General features: G+C 50.6%; 1 protein-coding gene across 1 annotated transcript; it reads right to left on the bottom strand.

Moving 5' to 3' along the window:
- Positions 1 to 791: 791 nt before the first annotated feature.
- On the bottom strand, positions 792 to 21,811 carry FAM89A (family with sequence similarity 89 member A). The gene is made up of 2 exons (XM_047824408.1): positions 21,493 to 21,811; positions 792 to 1,937 (listed from the first exon to the last, which is right to left on the bottom strand). The coding sequence occupies exons 1-2, from the start codon at positions 21,775 to 21,777 to the stop codon at positions 1,674 to 1,676; spliced, it is 549 nt and encodes a 182-aa protein (XP_047680364.1). The 5' UTR covers positions 21,778 to 21,811; the 3' UTR covers positions 792 to 1,673.
- Positions 21,812 to 22,043: the final 232 nt, after the last annotated feature.

The raw sequence follows: 22,043 nt of genomic DNA, 5'->3' as shown, positions 1-22,043 counted from the left end.
TGAGGTTTGACGCCTTGTTAAGTAGGACCCCCCTCAAAGATCCCGGTCGATGACCAGACTGCACCAGTCCTGCCACTTTTAATTCTCTTGTCCCCCCTGAACGATTGCGCCACATACTGGAGGCAGTTTGCCATCTCTCATTTAAAAAAAAAAATTTTTTTTTAACGTTTATTTATTTTTGAGACAGAGAGAGACAGAGCATGAACGGGGGAGGGGCAGAGAGAGAGGGAGACACAGAATCTGAAACAGGCTCTAGGCTCTGAGCTGTCAGCACAGAGCCCGACGCGGGGCTCAAACCCACAGACTGTGAGATCATGACCTGAGCCGAAGTCGGACGCTTAACCGACTGAGCCACCCAGGCGCCCCTGCCATTTCTCATTTAACTACTACTTTCAACCCAGGAGATCAGCAGGAATGCCCTTCCTTCTCTGTATGCCTCACCCCAGATCCCAACACACGGTCCGGTCCCGTACACAGCAGGCTATGGACTGCTGGTTCCTGGGGATTAGTTTTACCTCCTCTCTCTAACCCGAAAGAGACGCTAATGAGCAATTATCACGTCAAAAGAAAGAAGAGGGCAGGGGATCTGAAGTGGTCAGAGACAGAGCAGCGCTGAGACCCAACTGCGTGGTCCAAGAATAAATCAACAGAGGAACGAAGCGTCTTTCAAGTTCTCAACGGCAAGAAAACACACTGTAATTCTCTTTCAGTAGTTCACTGGATTCAATGCATTCAAGTTCTGGAAACGGATGATTCAGCGTTCAGACCAAAAGAACACACAACCCCAGTCAGAGAGTCTAGCATTTTATCCTCGTTTTTAACCTACAAAGTATAAAGTGTTCATGAAGGATTTTAATAAATATATTAAGGCTTAAGGTGATCGTTGTTTTTGAGTGGAAGAGGCAGGATCGCTAATATACTAGCTCACGTTCAGAATCTTTCAGAACAAAAACGTTTGCCACCACCTTTCAGTGAATGACACAAAACACGAGCTTGCCCCAGCTTCCCACGTTCACACATCTCCGTATTAGCTCCCTCCCTCCTCCATAGAATAGACAAAGAACGATAGGAGTAGTTTCGACAGGTGAAGAGAATGCAGTCGATGGGTAGGACCTGAAATGTTTACTTTTTTGGTAAAAAGCTTCCACTGAGTCACCTGGGCAGCTAGCAGTGCGGCTTACAGAGAAATAAAGCCCAACCCAGGGCCTTAAACGCTCACAAGACAGAAATGAGAAAGGCTGCCGAATGCATCGAGGCAGGGGAGCCGCGAAATGCTAGTTTCCCTGCGTTGCAAACTGGACGCAGTTCCTACAACACAGAGGGTGCAAATCGCCCACCACCCGTAAGGAAGTAAGGAACCAGTAAAAGTCGCCTTGAGCAAAACGCCCCGAAAGGTGTCCCCCGGGGGAAAGGATGGAGGAAGAACCTTCCTCGGCAGGCGCGCCTGAGTACCACGGAGCCGAGGATGTGGCTGGGCACCTCTGGATCGCCCAGGCACAAACTCCGGCCACCAGAACACCCCGCCACGTGTGTCCTCCAGATTAAACTGACAGCACCGGCCACTGGTGCCCGACGACCGCCCACAATGGAGGAGAGGAGCTTTCTCCAAGAGGAGAGGCAAATAAATGCTGCTGGTCCGGTAGCAGCAGTGGCCTCTCGGCGGAGAGCCCTTTCTAGATGGACTCGAGAATCCAGTCGCTGCTGGAGAGCGGGGAGACGGGCAGCGGCAGGTCCCGTGGAGGGCCCCGCTCCCTCCCATCGTGGAGGGCGTTCTGCTCCTGGAAATAGTCCTCCTCCTCCTCGAAGAAGCCGTTCTCCAGGCCGTAGGTGCAGTCCGGGCTGGAGGCTGCCTGGCACGCTCCCTTATATTCTTGAATGGACTCGTACAGGCTGTAGAGTTGGCAGAGCAAGGACATGTCCAGCTGGCGGAGGCCAACCTTGAGGGGAGCGGGGGGTGGGGGGGGGAGGGAAAAACAAGAAGTCAGCACTGGAGTTTAATTTTAGTCGAACGCTCAGCCAGCAATCGGCTCGTGCCAGCACATTCTTTCCGTACCGTGGACGACGCAGGGCATCACTCGGATGCTTTGGATTTTCCAATTTGGAGAAAACCTTAATTGTGGGATGCCCACACCTCAGACGTTACTCAGTGTGTCAGGGCAGGATCGCACCGTCGGGGCGGCGGGCCCCAGCCTGTGGAATTCACCCTGGCACCCGGGCGTGCCCTGGGAAGGAACAGTGCTACGCCTTCTGGTGGCCCCAACTGGTTTCCCTGTGGACGCCAAGATACAAGTGTGTCCTTTCCTCATGATCAGACTCAGAGGGGACCCGCGTGTGCCCTCCCTGATACCAAAATCATTCTCAACTCTCTGGGACAAGAGTCCCCTTGCCAGTGACAGCGGTTCGCCTGTCAGTGTCACACACTGCGCCCTGGAGCACCCACCCTCTGACCGGCTCAGCCTCCGGGCCCCCAAGAGAAGTGTTCCGACTCCCTCTCTTCGGACAAGGTCAGTCTTACCCAAAGATGGTTGTGGGATCACTCCCCAGAGCAGGCGACTGAGTAAGTCTAGTGAGACCTGGGGGCCTCCACGGATTCTCCTGGGAACCACTTTCACCACTGGTGGCGAATCAAGGAACAGTTGAAAGTCACCTATTTGTTCACCTTCAAGTTCCCTTCTTCCCACGGCCTTGTCCCAAGGGAAAGAGCACAAGTCAGCCCAGGAAATGGAGTGTTTCCATCAGTCCCAAAGACAGAAGGGTTAATCCAGTTGGAAATGCAGCCCAGCCCAGTGCATCTGACGCCACTGCATGAGAATCACCTGCGGTGATTGTTAACAGTGCGGCCTCGGGTCCAGCGGGTGTGGGGCCGCTGGTGACAGAGCTGCTGAGCTGGAGACCTCCCTGCAAGTCATAAGGGGAGAAACTCTACATAGATGCTAGGAGACCTGCCTCCTGCTTCTTGGCCCTTTTGCAAGCCATGCATCAGCTCTAAGCCTTGGCTGATGACAAAAGGGAATAATCATTTCTCTTATGGGGCTAGTGGGAAGGGTCCAATGAGCTACCCATCCATTTTAGTAAACAGTCATCAAATGTCTCCTGTGCAACAAGAGGTAAAGCACCGAAGAGGCATGGGAATGTGCACGCAGAAAACCGAGAGAGACAAGGTCTACAGCCTAATTACCCAGTGACGAGACCCGCCATATAAGACGGTCCGACTTTCACACAAGGGAAGCTGGGGTCCAGAAAGCAGCATTCATCTCATGACTAAGACTGGGTGTTAAGTCCCAGATTTTTCTTCACAGTCTTCAACCACGCTAAACTGCCGAGGAAACACTGGCTATCTCCCTGCTCTAGCGGAGTAGACCACAGAAATGGGACCAAGGCACCTTGACTTAGCATATTTTGCCAAGACGTTCAGGGAAGACTTCAGGAGAGAGGGTCTGAGAGGGCAGAGTTGGCTGGATGGCATCCACTGTCAGAAGTCCTCCCTGACTAGGTAAGTCGTGGGTAAGCCAAAAGACGCCCAGGCCACAGGGCCACATCCTAGAGTCTGACACCAACACTCTTGTTCCTGATTAGCTTGTGCACATGTCGTCACGAGGAAAAGCAGGCTCCCGACCTTTGTGTTTGGAAAATTACCCAGACGATCTTGACGTCCAGTTCTGGCGCCGAAGCCAGTGTTCTTGACACAAGTATCTGTCTTCCCTGGGCCCCTTGTATTTATTCTCCTGTGAGCACTGACTTTCAGGCCAGCCAGGCAGAAGAGCATGGAGCAGAGCGCGGGTTCTGGAGCCTGCCTGCTTGGGTTCAAATGCTGGCTCTGCCACTCCCTAGCTGTGAGACCAGGGACATCCTGTTCAACTTCCGGAAAGGGCGACAGCTGCTACTGTTGTTACTATGTTCGTGATTCTTTTCACTCTGCCAGCCTGCAGAATGCCATCTTGGAAAGGAACGGCAGGAACAGGATGTACCAGGCAGCCCGTGTGAAGCCATATTCCTCCTGCCCCAACTCAATCCCGCAGACGGAGCAGCAACCACCTGACCATCTTTGGTGGAAGATGGTCACCTGCCAGGGCAGTCACAAGCCAGCTGAAAATTAACCAGCAAACCTGCTTCTTGAGGACCAGGGTGCTCACTGCAGACTCTCGAACAGGAAAGGACCTCAAATGTCTTACTTCAAACCCTCCAAAGGAGGACCTTCCAGGCCAGTTCATTCATTTTCCAACAGCCATAATTCTTCAGCATGCCAAGTCAAAATCTCCCAGCCTTTAGGTTCTAGGTCCCCTGATGCTAGGTGTGACCATCATGCAACGCACACAAATCTCATTTCTCTTAACCACCTTTTAAATACTTGAAGGTAATTTTCGGTCTGCCACCTGAAAAAAATGATTTGTTTTCTCCAGCCAGTAGCTTCGGGTCTTTCAACTATTCGCAATGATGTCCTGGTCCGTTAACCAACTAGTCCCTTCCCCAGGGACTCGCTCCTTTTTTCCCAGGGATCCTCCATAGTGTCCGGGTCTGAATACAGTAACCGAACTGCAAGACTCTGACTTGGCAAGTTCACACATACCTACTGTCTGCGCTAGGATTTAATACAAGGAATGGAAACTCTAATAAAGAAAGCCACACCCTCTTAGAGTCTTAGTAGTATTTGCTTAAAAAGTCATAAACTAGGGGCGCCTGGGTGGCTCAGTCAGTTGGGCATCTGACTTCAGCTCAGGTCACGATCTCATGGTTTGTGGGTTCAAGCCCGTCGGGCTCTGTGCCGACAGCTGGCAGCCTGGAGCCCGCAGCCTGCTTTGGATTCTGTCTCTCTCTTTCTCTCTGCCCCTCCCCCGCTCACACTTCGTCTCTGTCAAAAATAAACCAACATTTTTTTAAAAATTTTTTTTAGCGTTTATTTTTTATTTTTGAGACAAAGAGAGACAGAGCATGAATGGGGGAGAGGCAGAGAGAGAGGGAGACACAGAATCGGAAGCAGGCTCCAGGCTCTGAGCCATCAGCCCAGAGCCCGACGCGGGGCTCGAACTCACGGACTGTGAGATCGTGACCTGAGCTGAAGTTGGACGCTTAACCGACTGAGCCACCCAGGCGCCCCTAAACCAACATTTTTTTAAAAGTCATAAACTAATACAACCCTGGATGTTAACTAGCCTGGAATTATAAAAAAAAAAAAAAAAAAAAAAAAAAAAGTCATAGAGAAGATTCATCTGGAATCCTGAAGCGATTTCTACCGAGTCACTCTAAATACCAGTAGGGCTGGGCAATCCCAAAACTGTTTCCCACCCTGGAAATGAATGAGGAAAAACCAGAAGGAGCAGTACCGGACCAGGCCTGGCCTTCATCTTCTGGGCAGGGTGGGCGTGGGCCCAGGGGGGCGCAGGGGAACACGGGGCTCTACAGCCCTAACAACCGCTAACCGGGTTTCTGAGGCTCTAACTTCCTCTGACTCCGCACAACTCAAAGACCTGTGGTCCCAGGCTTTTCTCTTCAGGTGCCCTGCCCAAGGTCTTCCAGGCCCCGAGTCAGGATCATGTCCTGGACCTTTCTGGGCGGCAGCAGCTGGAATGACGCACCAAGTTGCCCTGTCATCGGGTGGAACGCTGGCCTAGAAACGGAGGTCGGACCCGCCTAGGAATACAGCTCCGTCCTGCACACACCTATTACCCTGCTGAACAGACGCCAAGTGCTTAGACTAAGTTAACAGGGATTTAAGCACACACACGTGCACACACATGCCTATACACACCCCGGTTTCTCAGTGCCTTCTGCAGGCACTAGACCAAACTCCTCTGAGTTACCAGCCATCCTCCAAATGAACTCGGCGGGCAGGAGGGAAGTAGCTACATGAGCAAGTCAGTTTCCCGGCCGGGCGCCTCTCCCTCGGCGGTGGCTGATTCAACACTTTAACTTACGTTTTCTAGAGGCAAACTGAAAATCCCTAGGCAGCGTTCTATAATCTGGTCTGAATCTGCGCTCTCCGACCTGCACCTCATGCAACGGTTGGCCGGAGGTCCCTTCTTCCCCAGACTGTCCCGGACCTGTCCCCACTGTGTTAAAGCCTCTTTGCTTGCCCGGCCCAACGCCAGCTTCTCCTCCGCTCTTCGGACCTTGGCGGAGGCACCGGTGCTCCCCAGTTCCCCCCACGTTCTCTGCCTGCCTTGTGCTGCCAGTAAGCACATGGGTCTGCTTTCTTCTAATGTAGGACAAGCCCACATGCAGTGACCCAGCTACTGTCTGCATCAGGGAGAGAGACTCAGGACAGCTCCAGAAATCAAACTCTCAACCTTGAAGGCTAGGGGGAAGGGATGGGTGTCTGAGAATATGGAAGGGGAGAGAGGGACCATGCAAGAGAACTCAACTGCAGAGCGGTTTCAGAACATGATTAAATCACCCACGAACAGGAACCTGTCCTTCCAGAAAAAAGGACTGGGGTGGGGACAAGCCCTCAGCAAGCCCACTACCCCCCCCCCCACCCCATACTACAAGCAGGGGAAGCCTGTCATCTTAGTGATCTGTTCCCACATGTCCCTGAAGACCAGTTGATCTAATTCATGGCTGGATTCAGAAAATACAGCTCTTTTGTGAAAGCAGATTGCAAAACTTCAGATAATTGAAGAAAACTACAGAATATTCTAAGACCGTGTAATCTGTAGCTCTTATTCTAGACCTTCAAGACAATTAAGAACAATCAGCTAGCTTCCATTGCTTTAAACTGCTAATGCCATTCCTTCCTCTCTCTGTCTGGGCTTCCTGCTTAACTTCCTGGTCATGTTCTTCTCTTTTCCCCTGCACAGAGCTCCCCACCACCCCCCACCCCTGCTGCAACGCACAGGTGGCTCAGCAACCCACATCTCCAACAATGGGGCCCAACAATCCTGAATCACCCTCGAAATGGTCTCAAAGACGCCCAACAGACTGGCCACATGAATACACGTCACATCGGACAGGGTACTGGTTCCCAGCCGGGTTTCGGGGTGCTAAGGTTCTACCTTTGGAAGGTGCCGCGGGTCAGAGTGTTGTTCCCAACTTTCACACAATTCCAGCAGGTACATGACCATTCGGATACAAGGCTCAGAAGATGAAAGGAACTTTTTAAAAGGAAGCTTTTGATGACTGAAAACAAAGCATCACAAAAAACTTTAGGGTATTTTTTTTTTTTTAGAAATAAATGGTAGTTAAGAAAAATAGTTTTAAGAAACTATAAGCTGGGGTGACTCACCAGTACATAAACAAAAGCAACTTCTTCCCAAATCCAGCAATAAGTAGGAAACACAACAGAGACAGAAAGAAACGGTTTTGTGTTTGCTCCATTGCCGCAGCGGGCTCTGTGCGTGGGGCTGGGGAGAAGCAGGTCAACGTCGGGGAATGGTTAGTTCAGTAAATCATACTGGGACCAGCTCTCTGAAATGACCCCCCCAGCACTGCCACACAAGACCATTATCTCCCCACCGCATTCCTCAACCTAAGATGGGCAGGGTTTCACAGATGGGCAGGGTTGCACAGATTCCAAGTGAAACTAAAGAATCATGAGCTATAATATAGGCGGGGAGGGGGGTGGTGTGAAATACAGGGACAGATGCAAAAAAAGGTTTGTTGGATGAAAATTCACATCAAAACATAAAGTGGTAGGGACTCGGTTTTAAAAAGTAGGGTAAAGTCATACAATAAAAACTAGGCAGTCATTTCAAAGGGTGAGCAGCTGGGTACAACAGTGACCCACAACAGTGACCCACGTGTGCTGCTGAGCACAAAAGCTCAGGTTACCAAACAGTACACGGTAGGAATTCACTTTATATGCATAAGCACACATGTGCAAGCTTCTGACCGGAAGAGAAAAGGTCTGTTAGCAGAACTTAACCTCTAGAAAGTGGGACTGGGAATTCATAGCCTTCTGCACTCCTTAATTTTTTTCTCAACGAGCACGATGCTCTCAATTTTAAAACCTAAGAATTAACGGGCGCCTGGGCGGCTCAGGTAGGCGTCCGGCTTTGGCTCATGCTCTCACGGTTCGTGGGTTCGAGCCCAGCGTCGGGTAGGTGCTGACAACTCAGAGCCCGGAGCCTGCTACGTACGATTCTCTGTCTCCCTTTCTCCCTGTCCCTCCCCCGCTTGCAGGTGCTCTCACGCTCTCTCAAAAATTATAAACGTTAAAAAAAAACTAGTAACAACAAAAAAGCATATCATGCAGGCAACACCACACAGGGCTGCATGCCTGTGAAACCTGCGCGGCGGTCTGACTGGTAACGGCAACAAAAGCCTTAAAATAGCACACAACTTTAACCAGCTAACTGTTCCCTTCTAGGGATTGACCGGAGAGAAGAAAATCTCGGTGGTGCACAAATACATAATCTCCTCCTTGTTCTGTGTGGTAGGTGCCGATTCTGTTATGATGAGGAAATTGGGGCCCGGAAAGATGAAGGCTCTTGATTGAGGGCTTACGATAGGAGGGCAGGGAGCGGCACCCGTGTTTAGGAGTCCAAGGTCGGCGCTTTGACCACCAGCCTGTACTGCCCGCACAGCTGACCCGGGCAAAGAGGTGTCGCCGTGTCAGCTGGGATAGGGAGCAAGCTGCTAACATCACAGGTGACTTGTATTTGGCTTTTCTGAACTTTCTGGATTTTCTACTATGAATATGTATTAACTTACAATGAGACCATTTTCAAAGTTACCTTTCAAAAACGGAATGAATGACTAAGCACACACGGATGGCTTGTGAACGAATTCATTTTACAGAAGACCTGGGAAATGCCCCCAAGTCTGATCCAGGTGTCCAGCGGGTATCTGCGTGGCTGGAATGCAATAAAGCAGTGACCTGATGGATCGTAACCTGATTTTTGAAAAAAGGACGTGGTGACCGAAGGACGCTGACCTGCATACTCTTTTGCAAAGGAAAACCGAAGAGAAAGACTTCTTTGGTGTTGATCCAGTAGGGGAAGGGGCTATTAACTTGGCAGCTCAGGCTGGACTGAGATCCCCCTGAAGGACTTTTTTTGTTTTATTTTTTATATTTGAGAGACAGAGAGCAAGTAGGGGAGGGGCACAGAGACAGAATAGGAAGCAGGCTCCAGGCTCTGAGCTGTCGGCACACAAGCCCGATGCAGGGCTCGAACCCACAAACCATGAGATCATGACCTGAGCCAAAGTCAGACGCTGAACCGACTGAGCCACCCAGGTGCCCAGCTCCTGAAGGACTTCTAAACTCCCCGGTGGCTCGTAATTCTGTGCTCACTAAGCAAGCTTCCAGTCCATCATGTGGCCCCTACGTGGCACTGTCCTCTCCTGGGTGGAAAAGCATTTGGGTTACTTGGTCTCCTTCGTCTCCTGTGCGTGCCCTAGGCTCACCGGGCTGAGAACAACACTCTGAAGAGTCAGGGTGATTCAGAGACAGAAAACAGACCAGGCTGCGTGGCTGCACCCCCAGATTAAGCCACACCCACAGTTCCTGCAGCTCTCCACTCGCCCATACGCCCTCTCTACCACGTAAGGTGGTTTCAGTGTGTTTACTGCTCACAGCTAAAGGCGTCCACACTGACGGAGCCCATTCTGCAACCTCTTCCAGGCCACACTGGCTTCCCTCGAACCAATGAAGTGATGGCTTTGCATTCTTTTACTTTTTCCCCATTATAAAAATAAAACGTTCTAGTCATATTAAAACATCAATGGTTCATAATTATGTGAACCATAATTCCCTCATCCCATGTTCTTTTTTTTTTTTTATTTATTTTTGGGACAGAGAGAGACAGAGCATGAACGGGGGAGGGGCAGAGAGAGAGGGAGACACAGAATCGGAAACAGGCTCCAGGCTCTGAGCCATCAGCCCAGAGCCTGACACGGGGCTCGAACTCACGGACCGCGAGATCGTGACCTGGCCGAAGTCGGACGCTTAACTGACTGCGCCACCCAGGCGCCCCTCTCATCCCATGTTCTAAAGCAGCTGTCTCCAAATGTTTTGGTCTTGGGACCTCTAACTATTGAGGGCCCCTAAGAGCTGTCATTTATGTGTATTATACCTGTCAACATTTACCTTATTAGGAATTGAGACTGAGTTTTCATATTGATCCATTTAAACATAAATAATATACCCATTACATGTTAACATAACTTTTTTTTAATGTTTATTTATTTTTGACAGAGAGAGAGAGAGAGAGACAGAGCATGAGTGGGGGAGGGACAGAGTGGGAGACACAGAATCCGAAGCAGGCTCCAGGCTTCGAGCTGTCAGCACAGAGCCAGATGCGGGGCTCGAACCCACGGACCGCGAGGGCATGACCTGAGCCAAAGTCGGACGCTCAACCGACTGAGCCCCCCAGGCGCCCCAACATAACGTTTTTATGAATGCCACCACTTTGTAAATCTTTTTAATGCCTGGCTTATCTCCTTCTGCATTTGATCCTTTGTGACACATTGCTTTGGTTGAAGTAAATGAAGAAAATCTGGCCTCACACAGATATGTAATAGCCTTTTAGAAAACAGTGGGTTTTCTTCTTGGACACTTCCCTTCAGTTGGCTGCAGTGTGGAATTTGAAACTATGCCAATGGACTTTTTATACTGTTACATTAAAACCATCCGTCTTGCACTTTGAATGGATCTTTTAACCAGGTGTGATTTTGTAACAGCAAAGCATTAGTGCTATGAGAACTGTGAAAAATTGACTCACTGAATTATGCAGACCTTCCAAATGTTGATACATTTTCCTAGGTAATTTTTTCTTTCTTTCTCTTTTTTTTTTTTTTAAGTAGGCTCCACACCCAGCCCGGGCCTTAAACTCATGACCCTGAGACCAAGACCTCTGCTGGGATGGAGTCAATACTTAACCGACTAAGCCACCCAAGTGCCCCCTCCTTAGGTAATATTTTAAAACAACTCACTTATCAATATGACAACCACATACTTATGGACACTGAAAAGGATCTAGGGACCCCTGAACGTCCCCCAGCCCACACTTTAAGAGCAGTTTCAGGGGGCGCCTGGGTGGCTCATTCAGCTAAGCCTCTGACTTCAGCTCAGGTCATGATCTCGCGGTCGTGAGTTCAAGCCCCGCATCGGGCTCTGTGCTGACGGCTCAGAGCCTGGGGCCTGCTTCTGATTCTGTGTCTCCCTCTCTCTCCCTGCTCCTCCTCTGCTCGTGCTCTGTCTCTATGTCTCTCAAAAATAAATAAAATGTTAAAAAAATTAAAAAAAAAAAAAGAACTGTTTTTTTTTTTTAAATTTTTTTTTTCAACGTTTATTTATTTTTGGGACAGAGAGAGACAGAGCATGAACGGGGGAGGGGCAGAGAGAGAGAGGGAGACACAGAATCAGAAACAGGCTCCAGGCTCTGAGCCATCAGCCCAGAGCCGGATGCGGGGCTCGAACTCACGGACCGCGAGATCGTGACCTGGCTGAAGTGGGACGCTTAACCGACTGTGCCACCCAGGCGCCCCAAAAGAACTGTTTTAAAGATACCCACTTTTAGCAGTTCAGTATGTATCCCTCAAGACACCATGTTTATGCAAGCTGTTTAGCTAGATATCATGTATACACACGTCTGTGCAACTTACTTTTTCGTACTGTGAACATCTAGGTTCATATAGTTATCACACGCTTTTCAGTGAGTTTCGATCACTCTTCTATATCACTGCAAGACACATCTGCGTACAAGTACCATTACCCACTGTGTGACTATTACTGTAAGAAAAATTTATAAAAATGAAATTGCAGAAGGGGTTGAGAAAGGAAAAGGATGCTTTCCTTCCAATCCCTCCCCAGTCCTGGGCCTGCAAACAGGAGACCATTCCTCAAGGGTTTGTATCCAAAGCCTAAAAAAAGGCCACTGCCCAAGATAATGAGTGAAACACGGACACAACTGATGTTGAAATCAGGTGGGACTGGAAGAAAAAACATGATCCAAGGGCCCCTGACAACACGCTGGAACTCAACATGCATCTGAAGGTTGGTTTGTGTTGTCATTTTCTTGAATGATATCCAATTAACTGGAACTCCCCCTCTGCAAGCGTAGATGCAGTTCGGGGAGCAAATCTGAAGCTAAAACCAAAACCAAGTTCTTGGACAATACATAGAAAGCCTCATGTCAGTAGCCAGAGTTTTTCAGACAACTGACATAAAAAGCAAAAGAGATTCGGTTTTTATGGTGTTTATATCCCCAAATCCTCACCATGACTATGATCATTTTTTTTCAATCTCTGCTAGTCTTTTTTTTTTTTTTTTTTTTTTTGAGACAGAGAGAGAGCACAAGCAGGTTAGAGGGGCAGAGGGAGACAGAGAATCTTAAGCAGGCTCCACTCTCAGCGCATAACCTAACATGGTAACATGGGGCTCGATCCCATGACCTTGGGATCATGACCTGAAACAAAATCAAGAGTTGGACGCTCAACCAACTAACTGAGCCACCCAGGTGTCCCTCTGCTGGTCTTTTAGATAAAACATGACACCTTATTGTTTTACTTCGCCTATCTGTGGTAATGAGAGTTGTTAAACACCTTGCCATTTCTCTTTAACTGCAATGACCTTGGCTATTTTATCTCTAATTCTAAGTGCAGTCAACAACCTAAGAACATACCAAACATCCTCTTTCAAATGTATTTCGGTAATCCTCAGTCCAGCCTCTCTAGGCTGCGACAGGCCTGGGGTCCCCCAGAGGCTGCCTCTCCCCTGGAGAGCACTGGTCAGAGGACAGAGGCTCTCCCTCCCCACCCCTCCTTCTCAGGTCAAGGGCAGGGCTTCCTGCCAGAACCCTTGCAGACGAGACTGTATAAAATCAGGCCAGTGCATGGCTCTTAGAGCCAATCAGGGAAGTGAGCAGAAAGCACTCAAAAACAGAAAAGGCCACATGCCTGAATGAATTTCAGTAGAACCATAAGGAGGCCTAAGGGTTTTTCTGTCTCCAAAGCTCCTGGAGGAGGACGTACATCTCTGGGTTAAGGGTCTATGAGGGAAGGAGCAACAGGAAAGAAAAGAACAACCTCTATGAGCCCTGCCTACTAATCACCTGGAAACATCTGGAGCCCGTGGGCAATGAATGAGATGAATAGAAGGTCAGGGCTCTGGAGAAAGACACTGGGTAATTGGGGGACAAATATCTGACCCAGCCAGTCTCACGGCTGGTTTCCTGTTCGTGCAGTCTGTGGTCGGCCTGTAGGGTTTCATACACGGGATCGTGAAAAATGTAGCTTTTCAAGCCGAGGTCTGAAGTCTCCGTGGAGTTCAGGTGGGCATTCCAGGAGCAAGGCCGCAAAGCCTTCAAATGCTGCTTGGTGGGCGGGAAGTGCATGCACAAGGGCCAATGTCCTCTCTTTGAGCCCTCCCTGAACTCCCTCCCTGAACCTCCTTGGCCGTGCAGCCTCCAAGATCTACAGACACGCTGGCCCAGAGCGACACAGAAATGCTCCAGCACTTGGTGGCTCGAGGCCCTCTGCATGTGACCAGGTGCCCAAAGTGCCAACAACTGGGGCACTTTCGCATTCCCAGAATGCCTTTAACCGGAAGTGGGGGGAAAGCAGAAGGGCTGTGCTCCCGGCAAGATATCCATTTCTGATCTCTTACAGGTTGGGGGGGGGGGGGGGGGGGGGCCGGGCAGGTAATACATAAAAGTTAAAGTGGTATGAAAAAAATATCTTTCAGAGGCGCCTGGGTGGCTCAGTCGGTTAAGCGGCCGACTTCAGCTCAGGTCATGATCTCGCGGTCCGTGAGTTCGAGCCCCGCGTCGGGCTCTGTGCTGACAGCTCAGAGCCTGGAGCCTGTTTCAGATTCTGTGTCTCCCTCTCTCTGACCCTCCCCTGTTCATGCTCTGTCTCTCTCTGTCTCAAAGGTAAATAAATGTTAAAAAAAAAAAATTTAAAAAAAAAAAAAAAAAGAAAAAAATATCTTTCAATCTCTATACTGTCATCTTGGGACCAGAAGTGTAACCTCACTTAGAGATAACCTCAAAAGCGAATGAAACCAGACCAGTGAGCCCACAGCCCGCCCCTGCTGCACCTGCCCCCACCCCACAAACTATGATACATATACACCTTTCTAGTTGTGCTTTTATTGGGTGGATCCTGGGGTGGGGACAAGTGCTATACAGAGTAATCACAGCCTAAACAGCCTAATTTAAAAAAAAAAATTTTTTTTAATGTTCATTCATTTTTTGAGAGAGAGAGAGAGAGCGCGCGTGCGTGGTGGGGTTGGGGTGGGGAGAGGCAGACAGCGAGAGGCAGACACAGAATCGGAAGCAGGCTCCAGGCTCCGCGAGCTGTCAGCACAGAGCCCGACGCGGGGCTCGACCTCCCAACTGCGAGATCATGACCTGAGCTGCAGTCCAACGTTTAGCCGACTGAGCCGCCCAGGCGCCCCTAGACAGCTTAATTTTTGATGAACACGGTCCAAGAACAACAACCTCGTGCGGCTCTTCCTTTTCTTTGTAGAATTTACAGACACCACGTGGTGTCCTCAGGGACACCAAGCACATGGCAATAGGCAGGTCCTGCACTTGTGCCTACACTATTTTATGACAGAGTAAACTTCTGCAGGCACCATCAAGACCCACATAGGCAGGAGGGGGAAAGAATTATATTGTTATAGCCCAAAGGAGCCTATATGGCATTTAATTCTCATTTTCCCCATAAGGGATCTCTAGCTGAAAATAGCAAAATGCTTGCTTCGATTATACCACATAATCTAATAACAGAATTGGAGCTCTTGATGCCTGGTTCAGGAGCTTCCCAAATCTTTCTTTTTTTTTTAATATATTTTTTAAAGTTTATTTATTTTGAGAGAGTGAGAGAGCACGGGAGCAGGGGAGGGGCAGAGAGAGAGAGAGAGAGAGGGAGAGAAAGAGAGAGAATCCCAAGCAGGCTCCACGCTGTCAGCACGGAGCCTGACTCAGGGCTCGATCCCACCAACTGTGAGATCATGACCTGAGCCGAAATCACGGGTAGGATGTAACTGACTGCACCACCCAGGTGCCCCAGGAGCTACCCAATTCTTAAACAGCTTGTTCAAAATGCAGATTCTGTCTTCTCCTAGTCTGATACTGCTGGTATAGGAAGAGGCCCGGAAATTAGCATTTTAGCAAGCAGCCCGGAGGATTCTGGGGCTGGTGGTCCATTTTTCGGGGAACACAATACACAGAGACGGTATTAAAGGCCACCAGACATGCCACTCTCCTGTGATCAACATCAATCAAGAATGCTAATGCATAACCGGAGGCTAATGCTGTTATTCCAGATGGCATTTCACAGGCCTGACTTGGGACTGGACCTTTACCATAAACCCTTTTAAAGACTAAAATCCCCTAACACACCGGCTTCACGTGCAGGATAAGAGCTGAAATCCACGGGAATGCGGGCTATTCAAGCTAACGCACGTCTCCTGGAATACAGTTCACTGAACAAACTCATTGGACATGGACTTGTTCTCTCAACTAAAACGCAGGGAAGAGAAGCATTGCTTGGTCTCAGAAATCTAGCTTTATTGAATCAGATTTAAATTCTTCGCCTAAACCATCGCAGCCCAGGCACTCAAAGGTTCTGTGTGGATGACTTCCCACTCACGCCCGGGTTGGTGACGAAAATAGCTATTTGACAGTTTTAAGGGGGGGGGGGGGGAGGAAACATGAAAAAAAAAAGAGGTTCCAAGTCAAAGCTGCTAGAACCTGCCCCTGATGGTATAAGAGGTAGACCCCAAGAATCCCGAGGACGGCAGCCCCTCAAAGATGTCCTGCCCCCCATATCTGAGAATCTGCTGTCCACGCTTTCGTGTGATTCTCTGGGGTGTTCAAACTTGATGAGCTAATGTCACGGAGCCGCTGGATGGGTGGTCTGTGAACAAACATCAAGGGAAGTGTGTGTCGGGGGTCCTGGCTGACACTGAGAGTCAAGGGTGTCCTGCAGCCACACGCAAGGATTTGAAAAGCCAACCCAGATCCAGTGAGCAAATATGGCTTTATCCGCTTAGCAGGTAAGAGTCTGTTAAACTGAGGGGGGGGGGGGGGGGCGGGGGCCCTTCAGGGCAAAGTATTTTTATGTAGAAAGAGGTCTGGGATACATAGTTTGTCCAGCAGCCCCCTGCTCTATTTCTGCTAACTGGCCTTTCTTCAGGGGGGAACTCCAGCACCCCCACCCCACCCCTACCCCATCCACATGGTCACACTATCTTAGTAAAATGCGATCCTGTCCTCAGTCACGACTGGCTGGCCCACGCTGGCCAGACCACCCAAGCTGGGCCCGCTGGCGTCCTTCCACACAGTATTTACCAACTGGAACTAAGAAGCATGGCCGAAACTGAGTGTGGACCCTGTTAACAGCCACGGTCCAAAACGTGGGAAAAAAATAAAATGATGCAGGGGGGGGGGGCGGGGGGGGCGGGGAGGAGAATACGGTGGGCTTCCCGGATGCCCCATCGGCCCTGGTTCCAGTCTGTCTCTGTATATATCCAGCCCTTCGAGAGTTTTCTTCAGCAAGAGCTGGTTCAGACCGAGTTACTATCACTCACACGGAGAGCCCAGGCATGAAAACTGAGAGGTGATCTACGCGGCAGCACTCCTGCGTAAAGATGACCACATCTCCCAGATGGTATAACGCTCCTGAAATGGCTAGAGAGTTTCCTTGGATCTCCATAGCATTTTACACCTAACACGCACCCAACGAACATCTGTTGAATGTGATTTTAAAAGATCCTCTGATGTTTAAAAAAAACAAAAACAAAAAAAACTAACTCAGCTTCTTGTCTTAAAGGACTTTTTCCAGTCTATAGAGCAGGTAAGCTACAGAGCGCAGTATTATGTGTGACCCTCCCCACATCCCAAATGGCCCCACTCCCCCCACCCGCCCCGGGGCAGGGCGGGGACCACAGGAGCAGGACAAAACTTCACCGAGGAGGGTTCCTAGAACAGAAGTGCTAACTCAGGCGGTACAGCAGGCACCATGCGGAGCAGGGAACCACCAAGTCCACACAGCTCCCCTGCCCTCAGAGCCCAGACTGCCCCGGACCCATCCCCCCCACACCTCACTGTCTTATCACCAGGTCCAAGCCTCTTTTCCAGCCTCCAGCTCCTCATTTTTAAATGTGTAACATACTCCTCCACTGATGTAATGACAAACCACCTTTCCCCCTAAAGGAGCCACCCCTCCTGACTCCCCTGTTGCTGCAGTGAACCCCACCTTCCCAATGATGGATTAGCAAGGTTATTGCTCTCCTGCACAATGGCAGACTCTGCAGTTACTGAAGACATTGTAACATGTGTTGACTAGGAAAACCTTTGCAAGATGTGCCCCCGAAAATGCAACTAAGAATGTATAATGCGATCCGTGTGTATTTGTGTCGGTGGGAGTGCCTGTGCATGCGAGCAGTACAATATAAGGGTTAAAACAAAGCTTTGGGACACATCTGGTTGAATCTGTGATCTTAGGGGAATTAAATTCTGAGTGATTTTTTAAAATATATGGAAATAGGATGGACCTTAGAGAGGATTATGCGAAGTGAAGTAAGTCAGACACAGAACGACAAATACCATATGATTGCACTTACATGTGGAATCTAAAAGGCAAAGCATGCACAAACTAACCAAAAGCAGAAACAGACCCAAGAATACAGAGAACAGACCAATGGTTGCCAGAGGAGACAGAGTGGGGGGGATGGGCAAAATGGGTGAAGGTCCAGGAGGTACAGGTTTCCAGTTCTGGGAGGAGTTGAGTCACAGGGATGAAAGGCACAGCATAGAGAATATAGTCAGTGGCATCGTAATAGCGTTGTGCTGTGACAGATAGCAGCCACGCTTGTAGTGAGCATGCCAGAACACAGAGATTTGAGTCACTGTGTGGTACACCTGAAACTAATGTTAACATTGTGTGTCAAGCATACAGGAAGGGAGGGAGGGAGGAAGGAAAGAGGGAGGGAGGGAGGGAGGGAGGGAGGAAGGAAGGAAAAAGGAAGGAAGGAAGGAAGGAAGGAAGGAAGGAAGGAAGGAAGAAGGAAGGAGGAAGGAAGGAAGGAAGGAAGGAAGGAAGGAAGGAAGGAGGAAGGAAGGAGGAAGGAAGGAAGGAAGGAAGGAAGGAAGGAAGGAAGAAGGAGGAAGGAAGGAAGGAAGGAAGGAAGGAAGGAAGAAGGAAGGAGGAAGGAAGGAAGGAAGGAAGGAAGAAGGAAGGAAGGAAAGAGGAAGGAAGGAAGGAAGGAAGGAAGGAAGGAAGGAAGGAGGAAGGAGGAAGGAAGGAAGGAAGGAAGGAAGGAAGGAAGGAAGGAAGAAGGAAGGAAGGAAAGAGGAAGGAAGGAAGGAAGGAAGGAAGGAAGGAGGGGGGAAGGAAGGAAGGAAGGAAGGAAGGAAGAAGGAAGTTAGGAAGGAAGGAGGAAGGAAAGAAGGAAGGAAGGAAGGAGGGAGGGAGGAAGGAAGGAAAGAGGGAGGAAGGAAGGAAGGAGGGAGGGAGGAAGGAAGGAAAGAAGGAAGGAAGGAGGGAGGGAGGGAGGAAGGAAGGAAAGAAGGAAGGAAGGAAGGAAGGAAGGAAGGAAGGAAGGAAGGAAGAAGGAAAGAAGGAAGGAATGAGGGAGGAAGGAAGGAAGGAAGGAAGGAAGAAGGTAGCAAGGAAGGAAGGAGGGATGGAGGAAAGAAGGGAGGAGGGAGGGAGGAGGGAGGGAGGGAGGAAGGAAAAACAAAGAGAAGAAAAGAAAGGGAGAGAGAAAAAAGAGGGAGGTAAGAAGGAAGGAAGAAAGAATTTGAGTATCCATCTCATGGAGAAGTTCGGATGTACAGAAAGCATTTACATTGTGCCTACACAGGAAATATCCCAAACTATTAACAGTGATGATCTCCGGGTGCTAGGTCTATGAGGAACTTTTCATTGTTTTGCTTAGCTGCACTTTCCATAAAAAAGCTTAACGTCTCCTCCCAGACTCTAATAGTTAACTGGCAACTCCTGCATTTTCTGCTTCAGAGAAGTGTCTCCCATTTGCTTCTTGTTTCCCGGTCACTGGCCTCCACCCCGCTGGAGGCTCTCACCTTCTCCAAGCACACCTCTAGCACCCCCCACTTCCTGCTTCCTCTGCACCCTGCTATCAAATTAATTCCTCAAAGTCCGATTCTGTGCCAGTCTTCCACTTCAACCCTTCCCAGGCTACTTGAGGCTCTCTGGAACCCACCTTCCCAGTGCCCGCTCCCTCTTTAAGATACAATCTGGGCTATTCCGTTGTTGATTATCAGAGAGGCCTTGCGACACCACCACCGCTGGCTTGCACAGGACTTTCAAAAAAAAAGAAAGGATTAATCACATGAATCTGTGACTGCACAGGACTTTTTCAAAAAGGGATTAATCACATTCTGCCAGGACTTCTAGTACATCCCTCGACACAGATTTGACCTCGGGGCCTTCCAATGAAATAGATCAACACAAATTATTCCAGATAATTCAGGAATGAACTCCGTTTAAGTTACTACTTGGACCCCACTGCCCCAGGCTAGTAAATCTCTTAAAGCCCAAACACCCAGAGGGGCGCCTGGGTGGCTCAGCTGGTTAAGCTTCAGCCTTCAGCTCAGGTCATGATCTCACAGTTCATGGGTTCGAGCCCCGCGTCGGGCTCTGTGCTGACAGCTGGGAGCCTGAAGCCTGCTTCGGATTCTGTGTCTCCCTTTCACTCTGCCCCTTCCCCGCTCACACTGTCTCTCTCTCTCTCAAAAATAAATAAACATTCAAAAAAAAAAAAAAAAAAAGCCCAAACACCTAGAGTACTTTTAAAGACCTTGGGGCATTCTGTGAAAGAACTTGTCAAGGCCTGTAGCCATATCGTATCTTTATCTCAGCTAAATATCAGACTGACCGAAGATAGCAGTTTATTTTTCCTTGCATTTCAAATACTTAGAGCTCTGGTCCAAGGCATAATTATAAGGTTGTGGCTGTTCTCCAGCTGCACCAGGAGGGACCTGGAAAAATGCTTCTGGGAATAGCACATCGACTCCCAAGCCACTAGAGTGTGTTTATGAACCAGAGCTTCAGAAAAGGAGTGGCCCTGAGGTTTTCCTGTCAGTTCCAGTGTCGAACTTAACCCAGGATGAGTACTCCCATTTCACCCCCATATTTGTGCCACATCTAAATCCCGACTGTAAACATCCTAGGTGTAGATTTATCTACTTAAAATGCAGCTCGCTAGCTGTGCAATGCTGGTTTCAATGAACGTTTATTAATAAATCAAAAATGGTTGTCTTGGAATTTGAGTCATTCCGTAAGAAGCTTAGAAAATCTGTTCAGAGAGAACTGGAAATCACAATTTCAGTGCCAGCCACAGAGTGGGAAGACAGTATCTAATTGATTAAAAAAACAAGGCTGCTTTTCCAGATTTAATTAAGTCTCACTTTTCAGAATGGATATGCTCCTGAAAAAAAAAAAAAAAGAAGAAAGAAAAAAAGAAAGGCATAAGTTGTTTCTAAACAGTATCTTAACGTACTAGATGCATCTACAAAGGATTGCTGTGGTAAGTTTTTTGGCAAATTGAGTCTTAGGAAAAAAGCAGCTTTCATGTATTAGATTTCCTTAATAAAGTTTCTACCTGTACTTAAAAGAGGATAAGAACCTGCACTAAGTGAAAGGAAGGGGCCGATTCCAAGATGAAAGCCCGGTGGCCAGGGGTAGGTGATCAGGGCCCAGCGGGAAGTTAGAAAGGAGGGAAGTTTGTTCTCCGCTGGCCTAGCCTAAGCCTGTTGAAGAAAGCTGGAGAAAGGCTCGAGGTCACCTAAATCCCAGCCCTTGACCTGTTTTGGCGTCACCTGAAATCCTGTGTCCCAGTCCACATCACCAAATGTACTTCCAAAGGACTGAAAAAAGCTAAGCCCCATTGTCTGGCGCCCAGACACGACCCGAAGAACCCACACGGGCTTCACCCAGACGGGGAAGCGGGTTGGGGGATTCGGTTCCACCACGCTGAGAGGGGATGGGCCGAGCGCTCGCCTTCACAGCCATCTGAGGCTGGAGCCATCCGAGGCTGGAGCCATCCCGAAGTAATCGGATTCTGCACGCGCCGCCTGGGGCGCGGGGGAGGGGGGCGAGGGCTGTTCCAATCTGCTGTCTACACTCGCGCGGAAAAAACTGTCCTCTCCCAGGCAGCAAAACACAGTCGCACACAGCCCTTCACCCCGCAGCCGAAGTGAAAGCCCTTCCCTGACCCCGGAGGTCTGTTTCACTCGGGAGAGGAGTGACCGCGGCGCGCCGCGTCCGCCCAGAGGCCACGAGCGAACCCCACAACGCGCCTCCCGTTTCCGAGCCAGCTGGGGCCGGACCTGGGGCGCCCGGGCTCCAAAAACTGCCTTTTGAGTGGGGACCCGCCCCGGGTGAGGGCTGCACCGTGGGCAGAGAGGACAGGGTCCCTCATTCGGCGCCGGCTCCAGAAGCAAAAGAGCCAGAAAGGGGCGGGTGGGCGCGCGGACTTCCGGAGCAGAGCGCGGGTCCCGGCGAACTTTCCCGGGACGGCGAGCCCGGACGGGGACCCGCCCCCCCCCCCCCCGCCGCCCCGACCCGCGGAGCCCCCCTTACCATCTCCTTGCGGAGCAGGGCCAACGCGGCGTCCAGGTTGGGAGGCTTGGCGGGCAGCCCCGCGGCCCGGGCCCCGCCGCCGCCCGCGCCCCCGCGGCTCAGCTCGTCCTGGATGCGCGACTTCTGCGCGTACAGACGCTCCAGGTGTCGCCAGCCCCCCGACGCGCCGCCGCCCGACGCCGAGTGCAGCAGCCCGCTCAGGCTCTTGGGCAGCGGGGGCAGCCCGTCCACCCGCAGCCCCCGGACCGCGTCCGCCGCCCCCGGAGCGGCTCCGGCCCCGCTCATCGCGCTGCACCCGGCCACGCGCCTGTCCCTCCGCCGCCGCCGCCGCCGCCGCCCGGGCCCCAAGCCTCCTCGGGTCCGCCCCCTTCCCGGTGGCGCCCCACCCACTTCCCCTCCTCGCCTCCCGGCCTCCGCCTCCGCCCCCGCCCCGCCTCCCCGCCTCACGCCCGGACCCCCCTGGCGGCCCCCGCCCCGGCCCGGCTCACCACCCTCAGCCCCGCCCATTTGCCCCCAGGCCCCCTACGCCTGTGTCCGCCCCCGCGTCCCTG

This window comes from Prionailurus viverrinus, chromosome D2 (genome assembly GCF_022837055.1).
Source record: "Prionailurus viverrinus isolate Anna chromosome D2, UM_Priviv_1.0, whole genome shotgun sequence".
Taxonomy (NCBI): Eukaryota; Metazoa; Chordata; class Mammalia; order Carnivora; family Felidae; genus Prionailurus; species Prionailurus viverrinus.
This window is presented reverse-complemented; position numbering and strand designations above follow the sequence as displayed.